Raw genomic sequence first — 25,722 nt, 5'->3', positions numbered from 1 at the left:
GATCAGCAAAAGGAAGCTGGGCAACCTTTAGCACAGAGAATACTAAGCATGCAATGCAGGCACTGAATTTTACTGCCAAATTCTGATAATATAAATTGTGGCCTGTAAGTAGTGAAAGGATTGAGTAAGAATAATAAAAGTCTGTAAAAAAGCCAAGTGGTACCTACTGATGGAATAACTGCTTGGGGAGAAAGTATAAAATCTAAATTCAAGGAATAAGCCATGTTCTCCACATCAGAGGGGTGTGAAGTGGTACAGGGATTTAGAAATTATTCCTCAGGATTTGCTCTAATTGATTAGGTTCTTACAACATGAAAATGAGGATTTAAACAATGACTGGAGCTCTCCTGGTGGCACAAATAAATTACCAGATGGACAATGCTGGAGTACATGGCAGTGCTCAGGGGCAGGGGAGGGAACCAAACCCTCCCTAAGAACAGCAAGGATATTTTCAGATAAGATTTGATAGCTTGGAAAGCTTTATTCCTTCTTGGAATTTCACCAGCAGCATTGACTGGGGATGGTTTATAGTGCAAGGTGCATTTGTTGGGGCAGATTTCAAGGAATACTCTGAGTAGCCTGTCCCTGCAGGAGTCCCTGGAGTAAGTGCTGAGTAACCACAGTGTGGGCTGAGAGCAGCACAGATGCTGCTGAAACTGCTCAAAGTTGGTGCTTTGTGCCATCAGGAACACTTGAAAATGCTGGCAACAAGAGCTCCCTTCAGAAAGTCTGAGATTATTTAAGAAAAGCCTTCAGGTTTTCTTTAGGCAACAGCTTTGGCAGCTCTGAAATTAACTTTTATGCAATTTTTCCTGTGCTAACTCAAGATATCTCATAGCAACAAAGAAGAACTGTAAATTAGGAACTCTGGATGGCCAAAGGTGCTTTTTCTGAAGCTGTGCAAGATGGTTTTAATAAAAACAGGAGTGTTTAGCACTGAAAAGTGAAGCACTCTGGAGAATTTAGAACTCTACAGAAGATACGTGAACCCAAATGCTGCAACACCTCTTTGGAAACAGAGAGAAATCTAAAATATGAAGTTTTACATTCCAGAAATCCTATTCCAGCCTGTGACCAAACCAGCAATGCCAGGATTTCTGCATCCCAGACTGCCCCACTCAGCTTTAGGCTGAGGCCTTACAAAGGAGCTGTGGTTTCTTCTGTGCTGATTCCTCTCTGATTTATGTAGGTCACCCAAGCTGCCCCTGCACACCTGTATTCAAATGCCTGGCCACAGGTAGAGAATTAAACACAGAGTCTGAAGCTGTCCTGGGAATGCCAAGCAGCCAGAGTCATGCTGCCTTCATGGCCCAGCTCATGGAATGCACTTTGTCCCCTCTCCCCAAGCACATCTTGAACCCAAGTTGATGTCTGGGAGGTGTTTTATTCAGAGTGTGTGCTCTAAATCTCTCCTGAAGTTGAAAAAATCCCAGGGAGATGTCTTTAAAGTGATTAAAAACAACATAACCCACAAAAAAAGCCCAATTTGCCTTTAATAACAATGCAGAAACTTAACATGAGCAGCAGAATGCTGCTGAGTGCTCAGCACACACAGATTCATTTTTGAGGCACAAACAGATACCTCAAGAACAAAACACCATATTTAAAAAAAATATCTTCAGAACAGATAATCAACTTCTTACAGTGTTTTTCTATTATAATACTCTTAAACCATATTTTTGAAGAAAATGTTGTTACAGAGAAGAAATGCATTTGTAGAGGAATTCTGCCACATTAAAAAAATGGCTGCAAGACAAAGCTCTAACACAACTTTTTGTGCTATAACAATCAATTTCATGTGCTCTTCAATAAAAATGAAGTGACTCTTGCTTCTGGAAATACAGAGTTATCTCCAAGGCCACAGTAACACCCCCTTGAAGTGGACATTTCCATACAGTGCCATTTTGTAGCAGCATAAGCATCCCAAGGAAGAAAGAAAAATTGCTACAAAACTCCTTTAATAAACAAAGAAAAGACCATAAATCTTCCAGGCTGTTTTATAGCCAAAAGTCTCTTTTGCCATGGAAGCATTCCCATGTGAGCACAGCGAAAATCAGGATGCCCAGGCACAAAAATTGTCTGTCAGGTGCTCTGACCAAAAGGATGGAGTTTCTTCCTTTTTCCTTGGTTTTGTTCTTTTAAGTAAAATAAATTTTAAAAAAAAAAAATCCACAATTCTCTTTCCTTGGAGGAATTTAATGACAAGATTTGTATGTTTTAATACATCCACTCCTGGGACAAGGTGGTTTTGAAAAGAAGAGCATGAGGGGATCATGTGTGGCACATCCCTCTGGCCTAAGGAAGAAGTTGGCAGCATTTTTCTACATTCCAATGTTTGTACAGCAAAATGGTGCAAACAATACAAAACTTTGCAGTAATTAGCTTTTAAATATACAACTTTGGTATGGAATTGCAAAGGTTCCCATGTAGGGAGACAGAAATGCCACGTGTTGACTTTATTGTTCAACGCTCAACTCAACAAAACTGTAGTGTCAACACAAGCTGGTTTTGGGGGGAAAAAACCCCAACCCAGCTCAGGCTGGGTTCTTCCACAAGAAAATCAAACTCTTTTCAGTAAGGGCTGCTCTTCTAGAAGGTTCTTACGTGGCAGCTTGAGGGCGAACCACCACTCCTCCAGTGCAGCGACTGGGGCGGCGCGGGGACTCTGTCGCCATCGTTCCTGGGCACACACCTGCAACAAACACAAATGTTTTAACTAACATTTCCACAGGATTATTTATAACACAGGTTCTGGGTGTATTCTTCAAGGTGGTAAGAGAGAAACTTTGCTCACAGAGACCTCTAGGCCTCTTCACAGCACTTTTGTTAATGAGAAAAAAAATCACGCACCAAGCGGGCAACTTCTTCAATCACTCCAGCTCCTGGAATGTTTGTGGAAACAAAAAAAACAAACCCCACAGACCTGCATAATAAAGTGGAAAATTATCTCAAGCTGTACTAGATGATCTTTAAGGAGCCCTCCAACACAAACCAGTCTGTGATTCCATGATTAAGGATAGTGGTACAGGTACACAGCTGTCATCACCATTACACAAACCCACTATTTACTAATGAGCTGCTGTCTTGGAAAATAATTATATAAAAATAACGTGCAATCACAATTGCAGCACACTGTACTTGTGCAAATATGGGTTACATTGCAGCTCACACATTCTAGTGCTTTATGTCAGCTCTTTGTGCCATCCTCAAGCTTTCCTTCACACTTTTGTTGTCCAGGGGAAAATTCTGTGGAATATTCCTAAAGGCAGAAAGCACTTGAGGATCACCACAGATGTCAGCCAGCCCTTCAGGGAACCCCCTCAGCTGCTCTGTTGTGTCCCCTCACCTCAAACCTCTTCAGAAAGTAAAAGAAAAAGCCAAATCCCCAACGTGGTATCAGTTATCAGCATCATCTCATATCAGGCCAGACTTTGTAAGGACCGGCTCATTAAGGGAGGCAGGATAACCACTCAGAAATTAGTAGCAAAATAATAATTAGTAACAAAACGTTCAGTAACACAACAGCAGCCTGACACACACGCCGAGTAAACTGGAAAGGCGAAGTGTCACGGAAAGGATGAAATCACCACACGGACACCTGCGCCTGCCGTGCCCTGAGTGCCAACACCTTGTGCCACCCCACCCTGAGGGGAAGGGAGCACCGGGCCAGATTTCAGCTCCTGATCCGGGCCTGGCACAGCCGCGCCTCAGCTCGGGGCACCCGCGGAGCCGCCACGGCCCCTCAGGAGCCCGGCAGCGGCCGGGCCGGCCTGGGCACCCTCGCACCCTCCGCCGCCGCTATTGAGCAACTCCACACCCAAACACCGCGACCTGCCCGGCCTCTCTCCCGCCGCCGCCCGCTGAGGGGCCCGCGGCCTCCCGGAGCGCGCCCGCCCCGCCGGCTGCCCCTCACTTCACACCGCGGCAACTGCCGGGGGTCCCTCAGGCCTCACGGGCGGGCCTGCCCTGCCCGCCGCCCCCCGCCCCGGCCGCTGCCCGGCCTGGCCTCCCCGCGGGGCCGCTCCGAGCCGCCACAGCGCTGCTCCGAGCTGCGGCCCCGCCGCGCGCCCCCGGTGCGGGCCGCCCTCACCTGCCGGGCTCCCGGCGCCACTGACACTGTTTGGGACCCCCCGGGCAATGACACCCAGCGCACCGCGGCCGCAGCCAATCGGAGCGCGCGGGGGGCGGGCCGCACGCCGCTCGCAGCCAATGGGCGGCCGCGCTGCCCGGCGGTGGGCGGGGCGCGGCGGGACGCGGCCGGGGCGGCGAAAGGCGGGCGGTGCTGCCCCCCCCGGCGCGCGCCCCGCGGCTTTGTTTACATCGGGGATCTCGCGAGAGCCGCCGCGCGCCGGGCCCGGCCCCGCGCACGTGGGGCGGGAGGGGAGGGCGGGGCCGGATTGGCGGGGAGGGGCGGGCGGGGCCGCGCGCGGTGACGTCTTGGAGAGGGCGTGTCCTGGTGGGCGGGGCCGTGAGGGACAGTGAAGGGCCGTGAGGGGCTGTGGGGGACAGTGAGGGGCCGTGAGGGACAGTGAGGGGCCATGAGAAGCAGTGAGGGGCTGTGAATGGCTGTGAGGAGAAGAGAAGGGCAGTGAGGGGCCGTGAGAAGCAGTGAGGGGCTGTGAATGGCTGTGAGGAGAAGAGAAGGACAGTGAGGGGCCGTGAGAAGCAGTGAGGGGCTGTGAAGGGCAGTGAGGAGCCATGAGGAGCAGTGGGGGGTTGTGGCGGTGCTTGAGATACAGCTGAGGAGGGGCCTCAAAAGCCCCACAGGGGCTCCGAGCTCCATGGAGAGAGACTTTGGACAAGGGCGTGGAGTGACTGGACACAGGGAATGGCTTCACACTGCCAGAAGGTGGATTTTGATTATCTCTGTGAGGGTGGGCAGGCCCTGGCAGCTGTGGCTGCCCCTGGAGCCCTGGCAGTGTCAAGGCCAGGCTGGACAGGACTTGAAGCAGCCTGGGACAGTGGAAGATGTCCCTGCCCGTGGGTGACATTTAAGATCCCCAGCCCAGCCCAGTGTGTGATTTATGTTTACAGGTGTCCAGCACTGCCCGGATCCCTCAGGGTGACACACGGGGCCCTGGCTCAGGTTTCCAGACAGTGGCAGCAGCTCAGTGGGGGTGACCTGCTCCAGGAATGCACCTGACTTCAGTGACAACATCATCACCCACATACCAAAGGAATGAAACAGTGACTGAAGAGGAACCCAGCAAACACAGAGTGCCCACGAGCAGGGTTGCACAGATCAGAGCTTTATTTTGCAAGAAAAAGTTGTAACTCAGGTTTTTTCTTACCGAAGGAGCCCCTGTTAACTTATCAGGTGTAAATTCCCTGTCTCAGCTTTGAATACTAATTTCAGAAAAGTCAAATGTTAAAAGAGGTGGGCAAAGTATACCTAGGAGTAAACTGCTGCCAGTTTCTAGCAGCAGAGGAGCTGTTTAATTCTGAATCATCCAGCAGCTTCCCCAGGAAAAACTGTAGGGTTCAATTAAATTATTGAGAGTAAAAATATAAAAAAAAAAAAAAAAAAAAAAAAAAAAAAAAAAAAAAAAAAAATCAAAAGGTAGAGAAGTCCAAATTTACAACTGCTTGAGGAAACTTCAATGAGGTTCACATTCTACAGCAGAGTCTATGGAAACTTAAATTTTGTTTCTGTGTAGAGCAAAAAACCTGGGAAATTCAGTACAAATCTTTTTTCTTCTGCATATTTCCCCCATAAGTAGTATCACAGTCATCTAACCAAGGTGCTACACTCACTCTGTAGAAGGTTCAATGCAAATTAATTGAAAACAGATAATTATTACCTTAGTCTGTTGCAAAGGTTGTTGCCAGGTAGTTGCCACACACAGCTGTGGCCTCTGCAGCCTTTCCTCCCCATCTGGGGTAGAATTTCAACATCACAGCAAAACTTTATGGACTGAAGTTACTTCCCACATCCACAGAAATAAATCCTTGCAGGATCCAATTTGGACAGGCTGTTTCTTTCATCTCCTAAGGCAGCGCTGTGTTCCCAGCATGGATGAAAGGGAATATTTTCAGGAAAAAAATCCCCTGGGATTTCTGTAACCATGGTAACACATATAGATAGCAGGCCTGGTTCCAGCCCGTGTTTTATTGTTCCAGCAGTAAAGAACTGGGCTCTATAAATAACCACCCTGGCCACTGGAATAAAGTACTGGCCTTTTGCTTCCCCACCAAAATAAAATTTTAAAAATTATTATAGTCCTGCAGTTAAACATTCAGGATAAAGTGCCAAGACCAGTTCTGTGATAAATCTAAAGTGGGATGTCTTGTTTCTTAAGCCACAGTGAGAAAGGGGAGAGTATTCAAATATTTCATGAATACCAGATATATATGAATATATTTTACAATAATAAATTCATATTTCACTGCTGAATAAATAAAAGCTTAAGCTTGAAATAAAAACTTAAAAAATAAAAAGCATCCCCATCAAATTTTCATGTGTTTTATTGAGGTGAACATACACATGGTCCACATAGTCAATGAAAATAGTCATAAAATAATTTAAGAACTTGTGTTGAAAGGTATTAGCAGCACCATTGGTATTGGAATAGCAGAAAACATCTCAGGAGGGCAGTGATGCCTGGATCAAACGCCATCATTTGGAACAGGGGATGGGAATGGCTTTGTTGGATGCTCTGGGGAGTTGGAGTTTTTAAAACACACTTTTTTTTGCTAAATACTTTTGACGATTATTGTTACAAAAAATACAACTAAATAAGATACTGCATAGTATTTTAATTAACATGAAATCGACATTGAGGTGTGTAAAGCAAGACTCAAATCTCTGCTTCCACATACATATCATTTCTGAGTAGAGAAATCTAAAATTTAAAACCAAAATATAGACCTAGTGTATTCTCTAAAAGACACACTTTAGGTGGAACATATCAGACTACGAAAATACATATCTTCCATTTTGTTTAATAATTTACTTTAGTTAAAAAGTTGTGAAATTCTCCTCACAAGAAGCGTATACAAATTGATGACTTTAGTAAATTAACAAAAAGGATTATTTTACTTTTTGTTTTTGTTTTGTGGTTTTTTTTAAAACAAGGCTTAGCCCCGCCGTAACAATTATACAAGGAAGAAAAGAGACTACATTTATATGAAGGAATACAAATTTACACACATTTTACAGTGACTTATACCCTACACATCTACAAAATTCACAGTTATAATACAAGCAAGTACAAGGCCGGGATAAAGCTGTCGGATACCAAAAAAAGTTCCTACTTTAAAAAGAGATCAACGGGAAGAGCTTCAAACCTGTGCAGCCACCGGGAAGGAGGAGGAGGAGGCTCAGCAGACGCACACGGCTTTCCGGGGCGGGTGGAAGAGCGAGCTGCTGAGCTTCTTCTGCCCGCGGAGGCTGCGCCGCATCGCCAGCTTGGACGGGCTCCTGCGCTGCGGGGTGGCGGCCGCGCCCTCGCCCGGAGCCCGGCCCAGCCCCCGCCGCGGCTTCTTCACCGCCGGGCCCGAGTTGGATTCCTCCAATGTCCGCTTAAAGCTGGCCGGGGGCGTCCTCTCCGCCTCCTGCGCCTTGCTTGGGCCGTTAGGGGACACCTTGAGGCCTTTTTGGTCCGTGCCTGAGTTGGCAGAGTTGGAAGGGGAGAGGCTGACTGACAAACCATTGCTGTAGGATTCCTGCAGCCTCAAAGCCAGGGCTTTGCTGCACTTCTCCTCCTGCGGGGCTGAATCCTTCGGGGTTCCTCCTGAGGAAGGTAAATTGCTTTTGGCAATCTCGTTTGGCAGCTCCAGGTATTTTTCTGAGAGCATGTTGCTGTGCAGGAGGGGAGGAATGGGCTCAGCAGAGTTCAGTCGTGGCCAGGGATCATCTTCTGCGAGCTGAGGGGAAAGGAAACAAAATATTTAGGCATAAATATAATGATAGAATCACAGACTGATTTGGGAAGGGTCCTTCAAGATCACTTAGTTCCAAAGTCTGCCATGGGCACAGACACCTTCCACTATCCCAGCTTGCTCCAAGCTCCATCCCACCCTGCCTTGGCTTCCAGGGACAGACTTTATCCTGTGAGGGTTCAGACAGTGTGTGGCACTTGTAGAATTTCCCTAAACTTTATCAAAGGCAGGAAAATGTAGGAGTAAATCCTACTGTAAAGCAGACTCATCTTCCCTCCCTGTGGAGAGGTGGAAACAGCTCTGCCTGGGGATGTGAATTGCAGCTGCAGAACACTGAGGGATCTGCAGGCAGCTGCTGGGAATTCAGGGGAACAAGCAGTGCCTGTAACCTCTGCAATTTTCAGCAGCAGCATTTCCAGCATCAGACAGGACTTCCCTCCATCAGCCACCGACAGAGGCACTGCCCTCTGATTTACACCTGGTCAGTATAAACACCATCAGGGCAAACAGCAGAGAGAGGCTCCTGACCTTTGTCACGTTCAGCACTCTCAGTTACTGCATAACCAGGTTATCAGGGCTGGACAAACTCCTCCTCAGAGCTGCCCACAGACAGGGGCAGTGACAGCCATTTAAAAATATTCCTGTTTGCTGTGCAAAGTTACACTTTTTATTGCTTATCATCAAAGTTACACTTCTTATTGCCCATGGATCCCTCACAGCACATCCAGCCACTCCCTGAGAAGCAGAGTCAGTCAGGTCACTTCCTAAACTCTTGTGCATCCTCAGTTTTACCAACAGGAAAATGGGAACAATACTTGCTCTCACTATGCACAGAGGGATTATGAAAATTAGTGTTTATGCAGTGCCCTGAAGATAGGAATTCTGACCTTATTAAAGATTTAATTGTGAAGAAGTCCCTGGTTACCTAGTGAGTCCTTCAAAAGTAAATTTCAAGGCCACACTACATACACCCTCAGTGGAAGGCAAATGGCAGTTATTATTTTAAGAAAATCATATGCTGGAAAATGAAATGCACACAGCTGAACCAGTCAGGGACACATCTCAGGCAAATAGACAGATGCTTCTGAAACCATAACCCAGAACAACTCCAGGTTTAATAAAATGCACTCCAAAAGGAAAGAGAATCAGGGTTGTTCCCAACATCCACACTGTTTTCCACTCCTCTCTGCTCCTCTGTGGCTCCCCATGTATAGACAAAACCATTTAGGTAACATTCCCTTACTACACTTAGCAACACAAGAGAGAAGACCTTTATGAATGGAATTTTAAAGGTTACTCTTCATCTCAGTTCCTGCAGAACCCAGAAGGACACCAGATCACACACAGAGCAGCTCTGGCAACACTATTTCAGCTGCTCAATTTAATTTCTGACACTGTGTCACATAAAACTTAGTTTTATGTTTTTTATTGTGCAAGACATTTAATGTTGTGGCTCTTTTCCCCAACATCCCCTGCTGGTGCAAACAGCTGAGACTGAACAAGGCTTTGGGAAGCCAAGGAAAAGCAGAGGATGAGCAGCTGGAGAATGATGTAACAAAACAGGAAAAATAAACCACGAATCACCAGTTGAATTTCTCAACAATCCAATCAATCTTCCTCACTGGCCTCAGGAATACTGGAATTAATTTGGTATTAGTAATTACTGCCAGAAGGACAAGCAATTAAGAAATACTTTTGTTTAATTAAGAAACTTTGGTCTCCATCTATTTCCAAATTAATTGTTTTGGCAGGTAGCAGCTGTCAAGCATCAAGGCCATCCCTGCTTCCCTCACAGAAACTGTGATTGAAAAATTTCAGGAGCACTTACAATTTAATTTTTTTCCTCAAGATTTTGCTAGGTTTAAAACTCTTTTCATGGATTTTGCTCCACTAGATGAAAGAGGAGGAGACAAAGTTGAAGCTTGCCATTTTATTAGCAGCTTGTTTCTCCCAAGGGAATGTTTAAAACTCCCTTTCTAATTTCTGCTTTCTTTTCCTTTGCCCAAAGGACAATTATCTGAAGATTCTGCAGAACATCAAAGGACAGTGACTTAAATCAGGAGCAGCTGGTAATTACTGAAACAAACAGCCACTCATAACTATACTCCAGTTCTTAGGTGGGGGGAAGAAAAGCCACAAAACAACAAAACAACAAAACAAAAACCCTCTGAAGAGCTCTGCTTTATGTTAACAACTCCAACTTGCAGCCTCCAGAAAGACCTTATGCTATGATGTCTCTGCCTCCAATAAAGAACATCAAATCAACCAAAGGAAGATAATGAGATCTCCCAGTACAGAAAGAAAATGTTCTCCACAGCAACATGTGTTGGAACAAATTAACTTTAAAAAATAAAACCAAAAACTAAAAAAAAAGCCAAATCAAAGCACACCCTGTAAGGAACAGGTTCAATCTGCAATTCCTGGGCTGGGCAAGCTACACAAGCACCTGGCAAGGCAGGAAGAGAAACTGCAGCCCAGCCTTCATTTCTAAGGGGTGTGTTGGATGGTTTCTTTTTAACACCTCTGATCCCCACCCTGGTTCCTCTCTGTCTCAAAAGGCTGCCTTGAATTTTGGGGAGGATCTCAGAAAACTTACTTTAAGAAACAATGCATGTCAAGGTTTGTAAAGTAACAGTACTAATTTCTTCAACATTAGGGAGGAAGCACAGATCAACAGCTACCAACAACCAACCAGCAGCAATTATGAAAATTCATACATAGGAACACCAAAGGCAGAGTTAAAGCCTTTTGAGAAACATTGTTAAAAGTTGGTTCCAGTCCTTCCATCTTTGCAGGTGGAAGTATTGAAGATGTAACTGTAGCTTTCATAGAATATCCAGAGCTGGAAGAGACCCACAAGGGTCATGGAATGGCAACACAAAATTTTAACCAATCGAGCCAATCTCAGTCACAGATGATCTAGACATATACAGTAAAAATTTAAAATAGCAATGTTAAATAGTGATACAAATTGACAGGTCAGGAGCTTCTCCGAGGACTGCTGACTCTCTGGCACCGCTCTGATTGCCCCAGGGACCCGGAGAGCCCTTACCTTGAGGGGGGGCGTGCAGCAGCGGGAGGGGCTGAGGCTGCTGCTGTCGGGGCTGCTGTAGCTCGGCCCCTCGGCCAGGTTGAGCACCAGCTCCTCGTCCCCGTCCCAGCGGCCGCGCTCGCGCAGCGGCGCGATGCAGATGACGATGGCGCTCGTGTTGTCCGCCCGCAGCATCCGCTGCCTCCAGCGGCCCAGGGCCCGGCCCACCAGCATCCGGGCACAGGACTGCCGGGCCTCGCCCTGGGGACACACGGGGGGGACAGTGTCACACAGAGCATCACACAGTGTCACACAGAGCATCACACAGAGCCACCAGCATCCGGGCACAGGACTGCCGGGCCTCGCCCTGGGGACACACGGGGGGGGGACAGTGTCACACAGAGCATCACACAGTGTCACACAGAGCATCCAGGCACAGGACTGCTGGGCCTCACCCTGAGGACACACAGGGGACACAGTGTCACACAGAGTGTCACACAGCCACCACACAGAGCCACCAGCATCAGGACACAACTGCTGTGCCTCGCCCTGGAGACACACAGAGATACAGGGTGTCACACACAGCCCCACACAGAGCATCACAAAGAGCCACCACAAGGCACCTCATACCACACACATTCCTACAAACCACACCCCAAAGCTCCTCCAGAAATACTAATTAAACATCTTCCTCCTTAAATCCACCTTTAAATCAGTTTGTGGTATATTCCGTGTATACAGTGATTCAAACAGCATCTATAGCTTGTAACACAGCAGTAGCTTGTAATAGGTTGGAACACAACCTACAGTCTTTCCAAAGTCCCTTGTGGGGTTTACAGTGTGTTTACTCTCTGATGCTCCAATATAAATTCTCAACTGTTTTGTAAAATAAATCAGAGAGTAATTTAATTCAGTCTAAACAGTCTGCATTATAACATGCACCTTAATGCAAAATAAATGTAATGTTCAGACAGCATTTTGTGTAACTTCCTTAGAGAAAAAACTCATTATCTCCTTTATTATTCACAGACAGCACCCTGGTAGTCAAATCGCCCCAAAACATAAAGCAAACAATTGAAACTATGTTAACACCCCTGGTATTTAACATCAGCCACATTGCAACAACTTTTATGTTGTGGCAAAACCATCAATCTGCTTAAACCCCACCAGCTCTGCGGGGCGTTTTTCATCCCTAGCAGACTGAACAATTTTTAGATGCAATCAGGATGAAATTTCCACACTGACTTCTGGCCACTGCTCTCACCATGAAATACTTCTTCTCCTCGTGATCCTGGCACATGGAGATGGCATCCTGAGGTGGGATCATGTTCCAGAGCCCATCACTGCCAAGGATGATGTACTTGTGCTTCTGGGGATCGATGGTGTGCACGCTGGTGTCGGGCTCAGGGGACACCACAAACTCCCCACTGTAGAAGTCATAGCTCCAGAGATCACCTGGCAAAGCAGAAAATGGGTTGGAATTGTTACATAACACATGAGAAATCTCACCCTTGGAAAATAGATGAAAATGTTCCTCCCCAGGAAAACCAACTTCATCAGCTTTGAGTCACCAGCAGGAAGATAAAGAAATTCCAGCCCAGTCACCATCTAATCATATTTAAACTAAACCAAGCTGTAATCAGAGGCCTTCTACTCTCCTAAAACAAGTATTTGTGGGAAAAGGAAAAACGAAACAGATTAATACCCAGAAAATGGTAAAATCTCAATCACTCTCCAAACTAAAATCTGAATTAATCCAGTTCTCCTTAAACAGTAGTAAAACCTTTGTTGATCCCACACCAAATGTGCAAATATTTGTGTGTGCAAAAGAGGAGAGTGAAGCCTTTTCCCTGTTAAATTCCCTTTTCCTCCCACAGCTCAAGCATCACTTGCAAAGGCACACGGGGCTCTCTGCACTGAACACCCCGTGCCAAGTTTGGGAGCTGGAGAGGAGCCACAGGAACACGGGCACTGCCTGAGCTCAGCAGGAAGGCAGCAAAGAAGAGCTCAAGCCTCTCCCTAGGACGGCCTCATGCAGGGAACGTTGCTATTTTTAAATCCCTCTCACTGTGTGAATGAGTTTGGGGTCACCTCACCAGAACAACACACCTGAGTCAAATCATCCCCCGGTTCAAGAGCTCCCTCCAAACCATCCTCAAATAAAAACCACTCCAGCAGAAAAATCCATTTCCATATCAATTTATTTCAATTCTATTTATCAAGTATACTTGAAAAATTAAAAACCTTTTCTAAGGCTAGGCCTTCAAATCAAGAATAGTACTAACGTGCCCTAACACTCCTTTTCAAAATTTATTTCCATGCTCACAAACAGCTTCCTGTAGCGATAAGCAACAAAAAAGTAACAGGATTATTACTTGCAAGCACTGGCTACATTTTTTCTCTGCAGAACACACAGCTTTAAAAGCAGAAATTAATTAAAATGTCAGAGCTGAGCAGCAAACCGAAGGCCAACAACTCAAGAGCAAGGTTTTGTCAGGCTTTTTGCCGGACAAAGCCTGGAGCTTCTTCCATCCATCAGCACCCTTTTAAAGACAATAAATAAGCTTTTTGTCTTCCTCCTTGTCTCCATTAGCTTTGCCTTAAGCTATCGAGCAGTTGAAAAGACTTTTCCAGAAGCAGGAAAGGGAATACTTCAACTCAATTACCGCACTCCACCGCAGCCCGCGCTCATTAAAGCCCCGATTCTCCCGGCCCGGCCGCAGCAGCCCCACAAGCACAGGCTCTAATGAGTGCTAATTAAAAGCCAAGCCTGCTCCTCCAGAGGTGCACTCGCTGCCACAGGCTCCCGACAAAGCCAGCTGGCAGCGAGATCAAAATAAATACTGTAACACGAGAGCTGAGCAATTATTGGATGTGAATTGCCACGGAAAGTCCTCCTGCACTCACATTGCTCTGCCACGGCCACAGCAGGTAAAACAAACAAAAGCAGCATCCATTTCCAATATATGTAATATTTTTACACATCATTCTGCCAGTTTGTTCATACTCATGTAGGAGAAATGACAAGATTTTATTAGCTGAATCTGTTTTTAATTAAAAATACTGTGCTGGGTGTTAAAAATAACCTGATGTTCATTAATTTGCGCTCTTTAACACCCGTGTCATGGTGTCCATCTGCTGCCCTTCCCGAGGAACCAGCCAAAATCATCACACTGATTCCAGGGGATCTGCTCCAAGAGGAAGGAGGCTCCTCACAGGATAACTGGGAATATCACAGGGCTCTCAAGGCCAACTCCAAAGATTATAAATTTGCTGAAGGACACAGAGTGACTCTCACAGACCCTCCCAACTCTGAGCCCATCTCACAGAGTGAGGGACATTTATATTTTCATTTCACTTTTTTCCCTGCAGAGCTCTCCAGCCTAAAGCAAAGTTTTCTGGAGCTGCTGTCCAGCTGTGCCCCCCCAGCATCCCAGGAACACAAGAGATTCCTGCAGAGGTGCTCTCTGTGGCAGCCTCTGTCCCAGCTCTGGGAAGGGAAAAGGGAGAGGAGAGCAGCCAGAAAGCAGAGAACACGTTTCCCTGAGCGTTTCAAAGTGCTCTGAAGTCTTTCATTGTGTTCCAAAGCAAGCAGACAGAGCAGGGAGCCTCTGGCAGCCTGGGAAGCTGCGATGTGCCAGGGGCAGCAATGCCAGGCTCTCAGGCTTCCATCTGAGAGCCAGACTATTTTTGTTCTGAATTAAAACCCAAACATTTACAAAACTCATGACAATCTTGTTCTTTAAAAGCTTACACGCTGGGAGTATTTCTTTCAGTGTGAGGTTTGCATATTTCTTTTCCAATCAAAAAAAAAATAAAAGTTATTAATGTAGTTCCTTCCATATATTCCAGAAAAACCTGTTTCTTAATCCTGACTCAAACCAGAATAATATACAGAGATCTACACTGCATCTTACAAAATGAAATAAATGTTTGCAATCAGATACTAAAGGAGCAGGAAACTAATTTATCTGCATGTAAGAATATTTCAAACTATGCAGTCTCTCTTATCTGCTTACTGTTACCTTTTAAAATACAACAACAAACCCACTTCTAAGTTAAGTGCTGCCAGGGAAGTAATGGAAGTTACAAACAAAAACATCATGTAAGTGGGCTGGATTGGATTAAGCCCAAAGCCTTCTTAGAGCAAAAGCATGTCCAGGAATCACATAAATCAAGTCTTTCATTTCAGTTTCTGAAGATGCTGTTTTGCATATAAAAAGGACTTTTGGTTTTAATAGAGGAAAGAAAACTTTATTTTCATAACTCAATCCAAAATAAACCCCCAGTTTGATTAATCCCAGAGCTTTGTAAATCAAAGTTTTTCTCCACAAGGAGCCACAGGTGCCCTCACATGATGTGTGTAACACAGATCCCCAGAGCAAAGCACATTTCTTATTTTGTCTCTGGGCTGAAGAAAATTGTACAAGCTACAGCAAGATATCCTGAGGACAAGAAAAGAATTCCAAATGCACCCCAAGTTTGTCTGGTTTTATAGAGATAAAACAGAACAGCAATTATCAATAGAAGTTGGAAATTGCTGTAAATACAACTTATACAATTCCATGTAATTCAACATGGCCTAGAATGGAGCAGGAAGGAAAAACTGAGTGGCAGCTGTGCCCATTCTGTTTGGTAACTTAATTTTAAAAACAGTTAAATGCATGTAAGCAACCCTAAAGTCTTATACAGGAATTTCCTCAGATCATTTGAGGTCAGCCATAGCCTCTTCTCCAGGATTTCATGGTATGTGCATTCAGAGCTTCACAAAGCACTTCTGGCACCCAGTCAGTTGTTCTGGAAAACAGTTTCCCTGTCCCTGTCAGGGATCCCTCAGCAGCCACACGTGCATTCCCTGCTCTGGTACAGAGCTGCTCCTAGAGGGCAGCAGGAAACTCCTGTTCTTGGGAAGAGCCAAACCTGCACTGTGGAGGCTGCTCCACCTGAAATACAGAGGTGAGTCTTTTATATTCCTACATTAAAAAAACAGGGAAAGCAGAGTTCATGTTCCCACAGGAGGGAGTGGCTGAACTAACGGGCTCCTGGCTCAGCTTTCATCATTCATTCATTTAAACACCTCCCAGACAGCTCCAGCAGTGCCAGGCAATCCCTCTCCACAGATTCACAAGTATCTATTGCAAGGCAAATCAGAATTTTAAAAAAAGATGTTCTCATAGCCCAGAAAAGGTCAGCAGAAGTAGCTGTGAAAACCCAGAACTCTGCTACAGCTTGAAATGGTTTATTAGAAGACACAGAAACCTGCTGTGTACATTAAAGCAGTTTACAGATGCTTTTACAGGGACAGCACAAAGCCCAAATATTTCTGACTTCTTATGGGGCTATAAATAAATTAAGCATTATTTAAATACTTAAATACAGCCCCTGTGCATACCACAAATGCTTGTTTTAGGGTAGAAGGGCACTTGTGACAATCAGACATGGAAAGGGTATGTCAACAGAATTAATCTGGCCACAAGGACTTCTTCTGCACCAGGATTTTCTGCTGAATGCAACTTTTCCACAGTGCTTTATTCCTGCTATTTCCAAAACCTTTCCTGAACTCCTTAAGAGTGCTCTAGACTTAAAACTGAGGGATGAGACTACATCAAATATTTTAAAGTATTGCAAGAGAGATACTTAAAAACACCAACTATGATCTAAATTTTAGAGGTTTTAATCAGATAATCTCCATTCTAAATACAATAAATTCCCAACTCTAAGTTTCTCTGTTGAGAGATTCTTGTTTCCTGCTATAAATTGTTATCCAGGCTGGGACCTGGCAGGAGGGGAAGGCTGACCCCAGCATGGGGCTTGAGCTTTCAAACCCAAGAATTGATAAGAGATTGGTATTCCCATTTTTTGGACCTGAAAACTCTCCAGTAATCCTCTCTCCATGCACTTGCTGGGAAAGAATGCACTGGGGGCTAACAAATGCATGGTTCCTTGAATTCCCATCTGCACACAAACCCCAGCCAAATCCTTTGGTTCAGCTTGCTGGGAGCAATCAGATCAAAAGCCAGAGAGCTCCTTAGACAACAAACTAGCAATCACAGGGACAAAAGGTGCATCAAAATTAAGTGTACACATTTTGCAGTCCAGGAGGAACACCTTCCCTGTGCTGCAAGAGGGAACAGGGATGTGCTGCTCAGGGGATGAAGGTCTTTTTTGCTACTCATCTATTAACTCCAAAGGATTTACTCAAACTCTCAAGTGAGTTCTCCTAACCACAAAATAAACTCTATCCTACCTGAAATATGACACAAAGACTTTCAGATACTAAGAAAAAGTCTTTAATTTTTTTTTATTTTTTATTTTTCAGGCACCTGTGACTCCTTGCTTGACACACAGCTGACTTTTCCATGTTCATTATCACTGCAGAATTTCCTGGACAAATCCCTGTGGCACAGCTATTCCTGCCTGTGAAATAAGACACAAGGCTCTGGAATGATCCAGCCCCTGGTCCCAGAACAGCCTGTCCCCATGGGCACTGCCAGCTGACCCAGCAGCACTGACAGCACTGCCAAGCTCCAGCAAGGAATTACAGCACAGCTCTTACAGGTAAAAAACACAATTCTGGGTATATCTGCATAGAGGATTCTTCACTGCACAAAGGGAAGAACACAAACAGCCAAAGACTGGCATTCTGCAATGGAATTTAAGGACCAGAATGACCAGAAACACTAAGATTCACAGGTAAGAGATATCCAATAATTCAGTTCAGAAGTACTTCCCAAAAAACAGATTTTCTAGTCTTGCAATATCCCTTTCTGTCCTTGGAATGAGGTGTTCCTCAAAGACAGCTTCTCATTTCTAGTGCTCCCAAAAAGGCAAGTTATGGTTAAACAGATTTGAATTTCATCCCATTTTATGCCAAGTCTTCAAAAAAAACCAGAAAGATTCTCCACAAAAGAAAGACTGAAGCAATTCATACACCACCCAGCAAAACTTGATTGCTGGTGCAAATGAAAATGTGTGTCTCCAGGAGGGACAGCATCTTTGTCTCTTTCTCACTGAGATAATGGGACTGTAATTTTTGATGTTTGTGTAAAATTAAATCACATCCTTGCAAGGCTGGCACTGAAAACCCTGCAAGTTATAAATCACGTTTTTCTCTCCCCAATCACAGCGTTAATCAAAAAATGCAGTATGATTGCATTAAAAACACACTTTAAAGGCCCAGACTTTGAGAAGGCAAGTGAGGAGACTCCTGTAAACTCTGTTTTGGCCAAGGCAGGGATGAGTTGAGCTGGGGACTCACCAAGGGCTCTGGCCACGGCCAGGAAGGGGATCTGGTCGATGACGGTGCTGCGGCGCACGGGGCCGTTGTGGCTCAGCCGGGGCCTCTTCCACACCACACGGTTCACTCCAGACTTATTGATCACACTGAAAGCACCAGAGAGGACACAGTTAGCAACAGCAATGAGGAAGTTGGTGGCAAGGAGGTAAAAGCAGTTAAATATGCAAATGTGGAGGTAATTATAAGTGCCTCAGGGAAGTTTCTCAGCACAATGAAATATTCTGAAACTCACGATAGCACTGTGATAGTTCCATATAAAGCCAAGGGGCACAGTCAGAGATGAACGGCAGAAAAAAATAAAAAGCAAGGTAATGAAGACCTGGAAGAAATTCTGGCTTATGTTACAACATATACAAGTGTCTTTTTAATCTTTCAGAGCAGAAGTGGGTTTGCCTCCCTCAGATAAGTACCATCAACATCAGCTCTGCTCAGGCATAAATTCCACAGTTTCTCCTTCAGTCCCAAAGTCTGGCTGCACAGAGCAGCATGGCACAGTTAATACTACAGAAAAGAAAGCAGCAGCCTCCTGAAAGGATTTGCTTAATGGAAGGAACACCAACAGGAGCAGATACAAAAGAGGAATTGTCCTGGCTGGTGTCTGCAGGAAGCAGGAGCTGGGGAGAACAGCTCTGCATTTGCATGTGAACACCTGCTCTGAGGCACTGAGCACTGGTTCAGCTCTCCCAGATGGCACTGGAGGGTCAAAGGAGCTACAGAGCAAATAACTGGGGCAGCTGTGTCAGGCAGGGGAGAAAGGAGAACAAGTATGAGCCATCAAGGAATGGGAGATAATGAAACCAGAAGCCAGCAAAGCTTGGTCCCAACCAAGTTAGGAACTGGATACTTGAAAGTTCCTTTCATCCAAGGAAAGGATTACCAGCCATTGGTAATTAGAAACTGAGCAGCTCTGGAACAGCCTCAAAATTCCTCATGCTGAAGCCATTCAAGATGCACTTCCTGACACTTCAAAGGCCTTAACAACAAGGGCATGTTCAGCTCCATCCAGAGCACAGCAAAGTCACAAACACCACATCCTAAAACTTGATCTCATCCACTTGTACAACTAATGACCACACAGAGCTCACTTCAGTCACTATTGGAAAGAAAACGTCATCTCACACTCAGACTGTTACTGGGAAAATAGCATTTTAATGGAAGATTCCCTCATCTTTCTCATTAACTGTTCCCAGTTTGCTCTCATGAAAGACAAGGCATTCCCAAGCACAGCTGCACAGTTCCACCTCACTCCCACCATGTGCCTCACAGCCAGCCTGGGAAAAACAGGAGGAAGATCAATTGGAAAAAAAAAAAATTTATCAATTCCTGTGGATACTAAGTTTCAGGGGCTGCATCTTTGAACCATCAGACTTCCAATCTGTGAGAAACACCTTGGAAACCTACAGCAAAACTGCAAAACAGCCCCTGATCACCTCCCACCTCCAGAGACACAAATACCTGAAGGTTAATGGCCTGCCAGGGCTCCCAGATGAATGATGTCAGCAGGAAAACCTTCATTGATCCCTGCTGGAGGAGGAAACTGTGCCCATCCATCTGCTGAGGCCCTGGGGGCTGTCTCCAAACATTTGTGCCACCTGAGAGAGCCCTGGCTGCTCCCCCTCCCTCCCAGGGAACACACACCCAACCCCAGCTGGGATGTGCCAACATCTGCCAGCTCCTGCCAGGGAAGGAATGGCTCCTGGGAAGACAGGTGCTAAATTGTGGTGTTCAAACAGCAAAGGCAGGGTTTTGTTTCAAATCCAGGATTTTTCTCATGTTCCCCAAGCAGAAGCTTTGAGGAGCCTATTCAACAGCTGCCACCGTCATCTCAGGGACAATGCAGAAAGCCTGAGAAATTAGAGGGTTGTGACAAACTGGATATTTCAGATCTTGTATCATTTTACCTATGTGAAAAGGCAGTTTGTCCAACCTGCAGGTTCCTCACAATTTAAAGGAAAATAAGCCAAAAATTAACATCTCTGCTTGCAAAAAGTTGTTGGTGAACATTTAGAACTGTAACCACCCCTCAGCTGCGTGATCCACCAGGAAATTAAAATTCTGGATATACCATAAACCACTAGCAAATAACACAACTGTGTAATAATGTAATTTAATGCTCAATAAGCTGCAAGAAAAATTAAGAGGACAAAAGAGAAATAGCTGAGATTCAGCTCCTTGTGTTCCCTCCCACAACAAGCTCAACGAAAGCAAACAAACCTACCTGCCCCCAAGGCCTTCAATTCTCTCCCTTTCTTTGGGAAGCTCAGGCTTGTGGTCCTGTGTCACCTCCACAGCTCTCACAAAGTCATCCTTGGGGTCGTCCTGCACCCCCAGCACCACGCCCGAGTCGCCCACGTGTGCCACGTACATGCGGGAGCCGCGGATGATCACCACGCTGGCCGTGGTCCCCGAGGTGCTGGGCAGGCCTGTCATGGTCTTGGGCCACTCTGCTGCAGGGACAAACCAGGCAGGACACAGACAAAACACACAGCATTAGTTCTGGGGAGCTGGGGAAGTCTTGAAGGGCATCTCAGAGGGATGTTACAACAGCAGCCAGGCCAAGTGGTGTCCCCAGGTCCCCCCATTCTTCTAACATCCTTCCCAAGCCTCAGCTTAAACTGACTTAAACTGAGCTTAAACAGGATCAAAGCACCACAAAACTGTCTCATCTGGTTTGATATTCCAAGCATCTCTAGAAAAACACAGGAAGATGTGCTCCTTGAGGTCTGAACAGGCTCAATCAAGTGTTTCACTGAGATTCACTCTTCATTTCCCTATCTGAAGTAATAGAAATGCCCTAAATTCAGTTATTTTGTCAGGATATTTGATTGGCAATCAGGATTTGTGGACATTCCTGATTGTCTTGGAAGGGAGAAGAACTGCTATTTTACTTTCATAGGCTGAATAGCAACATTTTGTGCTGAATGACATCTCAAATGTTTCACTCATTTCCTTTTGAAGGACTATCTCAGTATGCTCTCCTTCAATTCTACAGGAGATTTCCCTGGAATTCAGAGTAATAACACAACTACACCCAGTTAGGGAAATCTCCTTCCTCAACTGCTTTGCCCTCAAACCACTTCTACAAACTCACTGTTACACCACTTTCTCCAGTTACACGCAATCCAAATTTCTCTTTCACGCCTTTCCTATTTTCATGTCTATACACACAAGTCCATCTTCTCCCAAAAGTGCACAAATTGAGTGAGACAACACCCCCATGGAGCCAGGCCAGCCACACCATCTTCCTCCCCACCCCAGCACCCACCAAGAGCAGGCTCAGCTCCCAGTTATCAGTTGGTTCCAACTGTCAGCAGCAACCTCGTGTTTCTTCCTCACTGCACCCACTCATGTCTCCAGACAAACTCTGAAGGGAGCCTCATCTCCCTGTCACATTCTATCTCCTGCACTTCACAAGTCAGGCTCACACAGCACAACACAAAAACTCCACTGTGACACAAGCTGTTTGCAGGAAATACCCACTCAGGCTGCCAAAGCACTGCATTCTCTGTTTGTGCCTGTGGCACAACAAACACGAGGAAAGGAAAGGAAAATGCAGTTACACCTTACCCTCTGTGAAAACAGATATTTTAATCTTCTAAAGCTTTAAACAGAATCAAAACAATGAGGAGCTTAAGTTCTAGTGCCACTGAATGATGTTCAGGTGCCTGAGAGAAGAAGACATGGAAGAGAGCTGATGGAGAATTTGGAGAAGTAGAATTCACAGGCAGCATGAAGATAAAAGTTGCATTTCCTCAGTGAGAGCTACCAAGACATTCAGCACAACTGAAACATTTAAGTTCCAACAGTTCTAGCTTTGTATTCTAAATACTAAAAACACATTTTCTCCCTAGGAGCAGCTTTATTTCAAGAACACAAACATTCAATCAGCTTATTGGAAGTACTTTGTCTGGCAGTTTTAACTGTGGATATTAAATCTAACACATTCCAAATGGAAAGCAAACAAAGGAGGGAGCCAAGTGGTAATGAGGACTTCAACCATGCACTTAACAGAAAACAAGCTGCAACTAATGAGTTTCTGTCAGTGTAACAACCCCTGAACAGCAATAAAATATATTAGAGAGTCAAATCAGCCTTTATGGGGATGGGGAGCAGAGAGAAGGAAATCACCCACTTGTGGGAGAACGAATGATGCAGCAGCCTCAGATTTTAGGCTCAACAAAACCAGGAATTATCTGCCTGTCATTCAGAGACTGTAGCTCCTGCTCCTGTTCAGAGATAAGTATTAGATAGAGCCCAGTTCTCTCAGTAGAGATTGTGTCTTACCAGGAACCAGCAGAAGTGTCAAAACTGGTGAGTTTTCCTCTGAGCTCAAGTATTAAAATCAAATCCATGGACCCAGATCCTCCACGGCACATCACAGATCATCAACAGCAGAAAATCTGAAACATTTTCCCCTCCTCTACTTGAAAACTACTGCCCTTCACACCCAGCTCTGTAACTTTGAACTCATAAACTCAACTCATTCGGTAGCTTCCAAAATGAACTCTTACTGCAGAAGACCTTTGGCATTCAGAGAATTTTATTACTACAGAATTAATGCCAAAAACGATCACCAGTGACAAATGGGAATTTTTCTGGTTTCATTTTCCTGGTACTGTCACGATCAGTGTGGTTTGTGTCTATCAGGGGATGACTCCAGAACTTCCAAAATCCAAGAGAGCAGCCCAGCAATAGACTCCATCCTCCACCCCAAAATTCCAAACCATTCTTCCACACACCTCAAGACACCAACAGCCCTAGTCTCCATTTAGTGTCCACAGTGTCACCAGCACACAGTTAAAAAGCTGCTTTACACGTGATAATATGGAAAATTATTGCCTGTCACTAGAATTCACACTGGGACTCCACAACAGGATGAAGTTATAAACTGGAGATAATGATGGGCTTGTCCCACAAAGCTCGGGCTGTTAAGCACGTGCAGCAGGAATCAGGAGGAGCAAACAAGCTCTGGAGTTTACTAAACAGCCAGCCTCGAAGTGCCATCAAAGCTCCCAGCCAGAGCTGGGCTGTTTCTCACAACAATTTAAATTGCTTCCACAGCCCCAGTGCTGTTTGCTAAACACCCGTTACTAAACAGAGCTTCCTGCACTTCTCTCCTCCCTGCCTTCGGTGCTCAGAGTTCCAGTGACAAATACCACACCAGGGACACAACAGCCAGAAAACTGAGCTCCTTATCTTCCCCACCCCCCACGTCATCTGCCCCGTTCACACATTTTGCTCCTTATCACCCAGCCCTCAGCCCAGGAGGCTGCACACCCCATTGCCAAGGCTGTGGTCAAGTTCTGGTGCTTCTAAAATTCACATCCTTCCCTCTGTGCCCCCAAACTCACTGTTCCTTTCCCCGTAATCTCCCCAAGTATCTGACACTTGCACAACTTCTCTATTTTGCTATTCAAGAAAAAGGAAAATGAAACTCTTTTGAAACTCTACTCCCTCCCCCAATCACTTCGTTGAAAGCCCGGGGTGCTCTGAGTGCAATTCTTGCTTTTCAGGTTTCCCTCCCAAGCCCAACTGCCACTGTCACGATTTTGGATCCAGTTTTACCATGTTCCACACCTCCCTTCACACGCTGTACGCTGCTTTTGCTTTTTCTCTGAGGCTTCTGAATGCCTAAATGCATAAACAATACATACACATTCCATATATAAAGAGCCATGCTCTAAGTCAGAATCTTCATCTCACAAAGGAAAAAAAGCCTTTCAGAAACTCGAACTGCAGCCTCACAGGACCTCGGCGAGAAGGATGAGGACAGGAATGATGACTGTCACTTGTCTGGGCATGCTCCTCTCCTGAACACTGACTCGTTTACGACCTCAACTTCTATGCTACAGCAATTAAATAACTAATACATACAAAAATACATAATGATGACATCTATTTATGTCTATCAAAATCATCCATCAGGATGCCAAGCGTGTTTTCTGTTTTGTCAGGGACACCGCATATTCCCCCATGCTTGCACATGAGCGAGTTACAAACCGTAAACATTGCAATCCTTCCATCAGGACTCACAAAAACAGTCGGAAGCACCGTTAGGGAAGAAAACACCGTTCCCAGCCCATTTCAGTTTGTTAAAATTACTTTTTTTTTCCCCTTTTCACGATGCAAAGGATATCTAAGAGAGGATTCAATGCGATTAGCCAAGGCAACAAGATGAAGACTTTCCCAATGAATCGAATTAGGAAATCGATGCTTAACACCCTGAAAACAAACTGCAGCCCTACCATCGCACCATCCCTAGCTACGTAACACAGCAGCGTGTCCTCAGCCTGTGTTTACATCCCTCTATCCCAGCGTGCCCCCGAGTTGTTGTTCTCCCGAATCCCTGGGCTCGGCGGGCGGGATGCGCTCCCGCGCTCTGCCATTCCCGGCGCGGGGATGGCAGCGATGGAGGGAGGAGGGCAGCAGGGAGGGAAGCACTCACAATAGTGCGGGAGAGGGGGAGGAAAAGGCGGCGGGGGAGCGGAGCGGGGGCGCGCAGGGCAGCGCGGAGGCTCCGCGGCGGGCGCTGGGCACTTACGCAGCTTTTTCCACATGGCGCGGTGGCAGGCGATGAAACCCTTGCGCAGGGCCGCGCACACCTCGGCCGGCTCCGCCGAGCAGAAACCCTTCTGCTTCTTGATGAAGCCCCACAGGTTCTCCCGGGCGAACTGGGCCGCCTCCCGCCCGCCGTGCCCGTCGCACACGGCGAAGAAAGCGACGGAGCGGCGCGGCCGCCGCCCGGGGCCGGTGCCCGGGGAATGCGCCCCGTCCTCGGCAGCCCGCGGGGTCCCTCCGCGCCGCCGCCCGCTCTCGGCCGGGGGCTCGGCCGCGCCGGGGCCTGCGGGCGCCGCTCCGCCTTTGTGCGCGCCGGCCGGCGGCGGCTCGGGCTCCACCACGATGTGGGTCACGTCCTCCATGTATTTCCTGCCGCCCTGGTCGGAGAACACGCTCACCCCGAGCGCGTACGGCCCCTCCATGGGGAGAAGGGGGGAGGCGGCTCCGCGCGGCGCTGCCCGCCCGCCCGCCGGGGACTATTGCTGGAGGCGGCAGCAGCGGCGGCGGCGCTCGGGCATGTCCGCGGCGGCCCGGGCCGCTCCCGCTCCCCCTGCCGCTCCCGCTCGCTGCGCCCGCCGGAACGGGAACGGCCGCGGGCCCGCCCAGCGCCCCCTGCCGGCACCGCCCAGCGCCCCCTGCCGGCACCAACGCGACGGAAGGGGCGCGGGCGCGGCCCGGGCTCCGCGGCGCCCCCTGCGGCCGGCGGTGGGACGGGACCCGCCGGGACCCTCCGGTGCTGCCCCTGCCCCGGGACCCCTCCGGTGCTGTGTCTGTCCCTGTCCCTGCACCGACACCGCAACAATCCCCTCTGCGCGTCTCTGGGGCGCTGTCCGAGCGCTCCGGCAGCATCGCGGCCGTGCCCGCTCCCCCAGGAGCCCGGGCAGTGCCCAGCACGCTCCAGGGGAAGAAGCTCTCCCTGATCTCCAAACCTGCCCTAACACAAGCTCAGCCCTTC

General features: G+C 46.8%; 2 protein-coding genes across 9 annotated transcripts in view; both read right to left on the bottom strand.

The window, feature by feature from the left end:
- BCAS3 (BCAS3 microtubule associated cell migration factor) overlaps window positions 1-4,203 on the bottom strand; it is a 292,590-nt gene extending 288,387 nt beyond the window's left edge. For all 8 annotated transcript variants that reach the window (XR_008841832.1, XM_056506355.1, XM_056506359.1 and 5 more), the window contains exons 1-2: window positions 4,091-4,203; window positions 2,605-2,692 (exon numbers count right to left, since the gene is read on the bottom strand). Coding sequence is in view for 7 of the 8 variants with exons in the window: in XM_056506355.1 (XP_056362330.1) it covers window positions 2,605-2,675 (71 nt within the window). In the remaining variant the exon portion in view is untranslated. The remainder of the gene's footprint in view (window positions 1-2,604; window positions 2,693-4,090) is intronic.
- Window positions 4,204-6,447: 2,244 nt separating this feature from the next.
- PPM1D (protein phosphatase, Mg2+/Mn2+ dependent 1D) lies at window positions 6,448-25,356 on the bottom strand. Its single transcript, XM_056506766.1, has 6 exons — window positions 24,751-25,356; window positions 20,428-20,656; window positions 18,171-18,295; window positions 12,177-12,367; window positions 10,934-11,173; window positions 6,448-7,866 (listed from the first exon to the last, which is right to left on the bottom strand). Exons 1-6 carry the CDS (start codon window positions 25,187-25,189, stop codon window positions 7,321-7,323), a joined length of 1,770 nt encoding a protein of 589 aa, XP_056362741.1. The 5' UTR covers window positions 25,190-25,356; the 3' UTR covers window positions 6,448-7,320.
- Between the last annotated feature and the right edge of the window lie 366 nt (window positions 25,357-25,722).

The sequence above is a fragment of the Oenanthe melanoleuca genome, chromosome 19 (assembly GCF_029582105.1).
Source record: "Oenanthe melanoleuca isolate GR-GAL-2019-014 chromosome 19, OMel1.0, whole genome shotgun sequence".
In the NCBI taxonomy this organism is placed as follows: domain Eukaryota; kingdom Metazoa; phylum Chordata; class Aves; order Passeriformes; family Muscicapidae; genus Oenanthe; species Oenanthe melanoleuca.
Note: the sequence above shows the minus strand (reverse complement) of the source record. Positions and strands in the feature narration are given on the sequence as shown.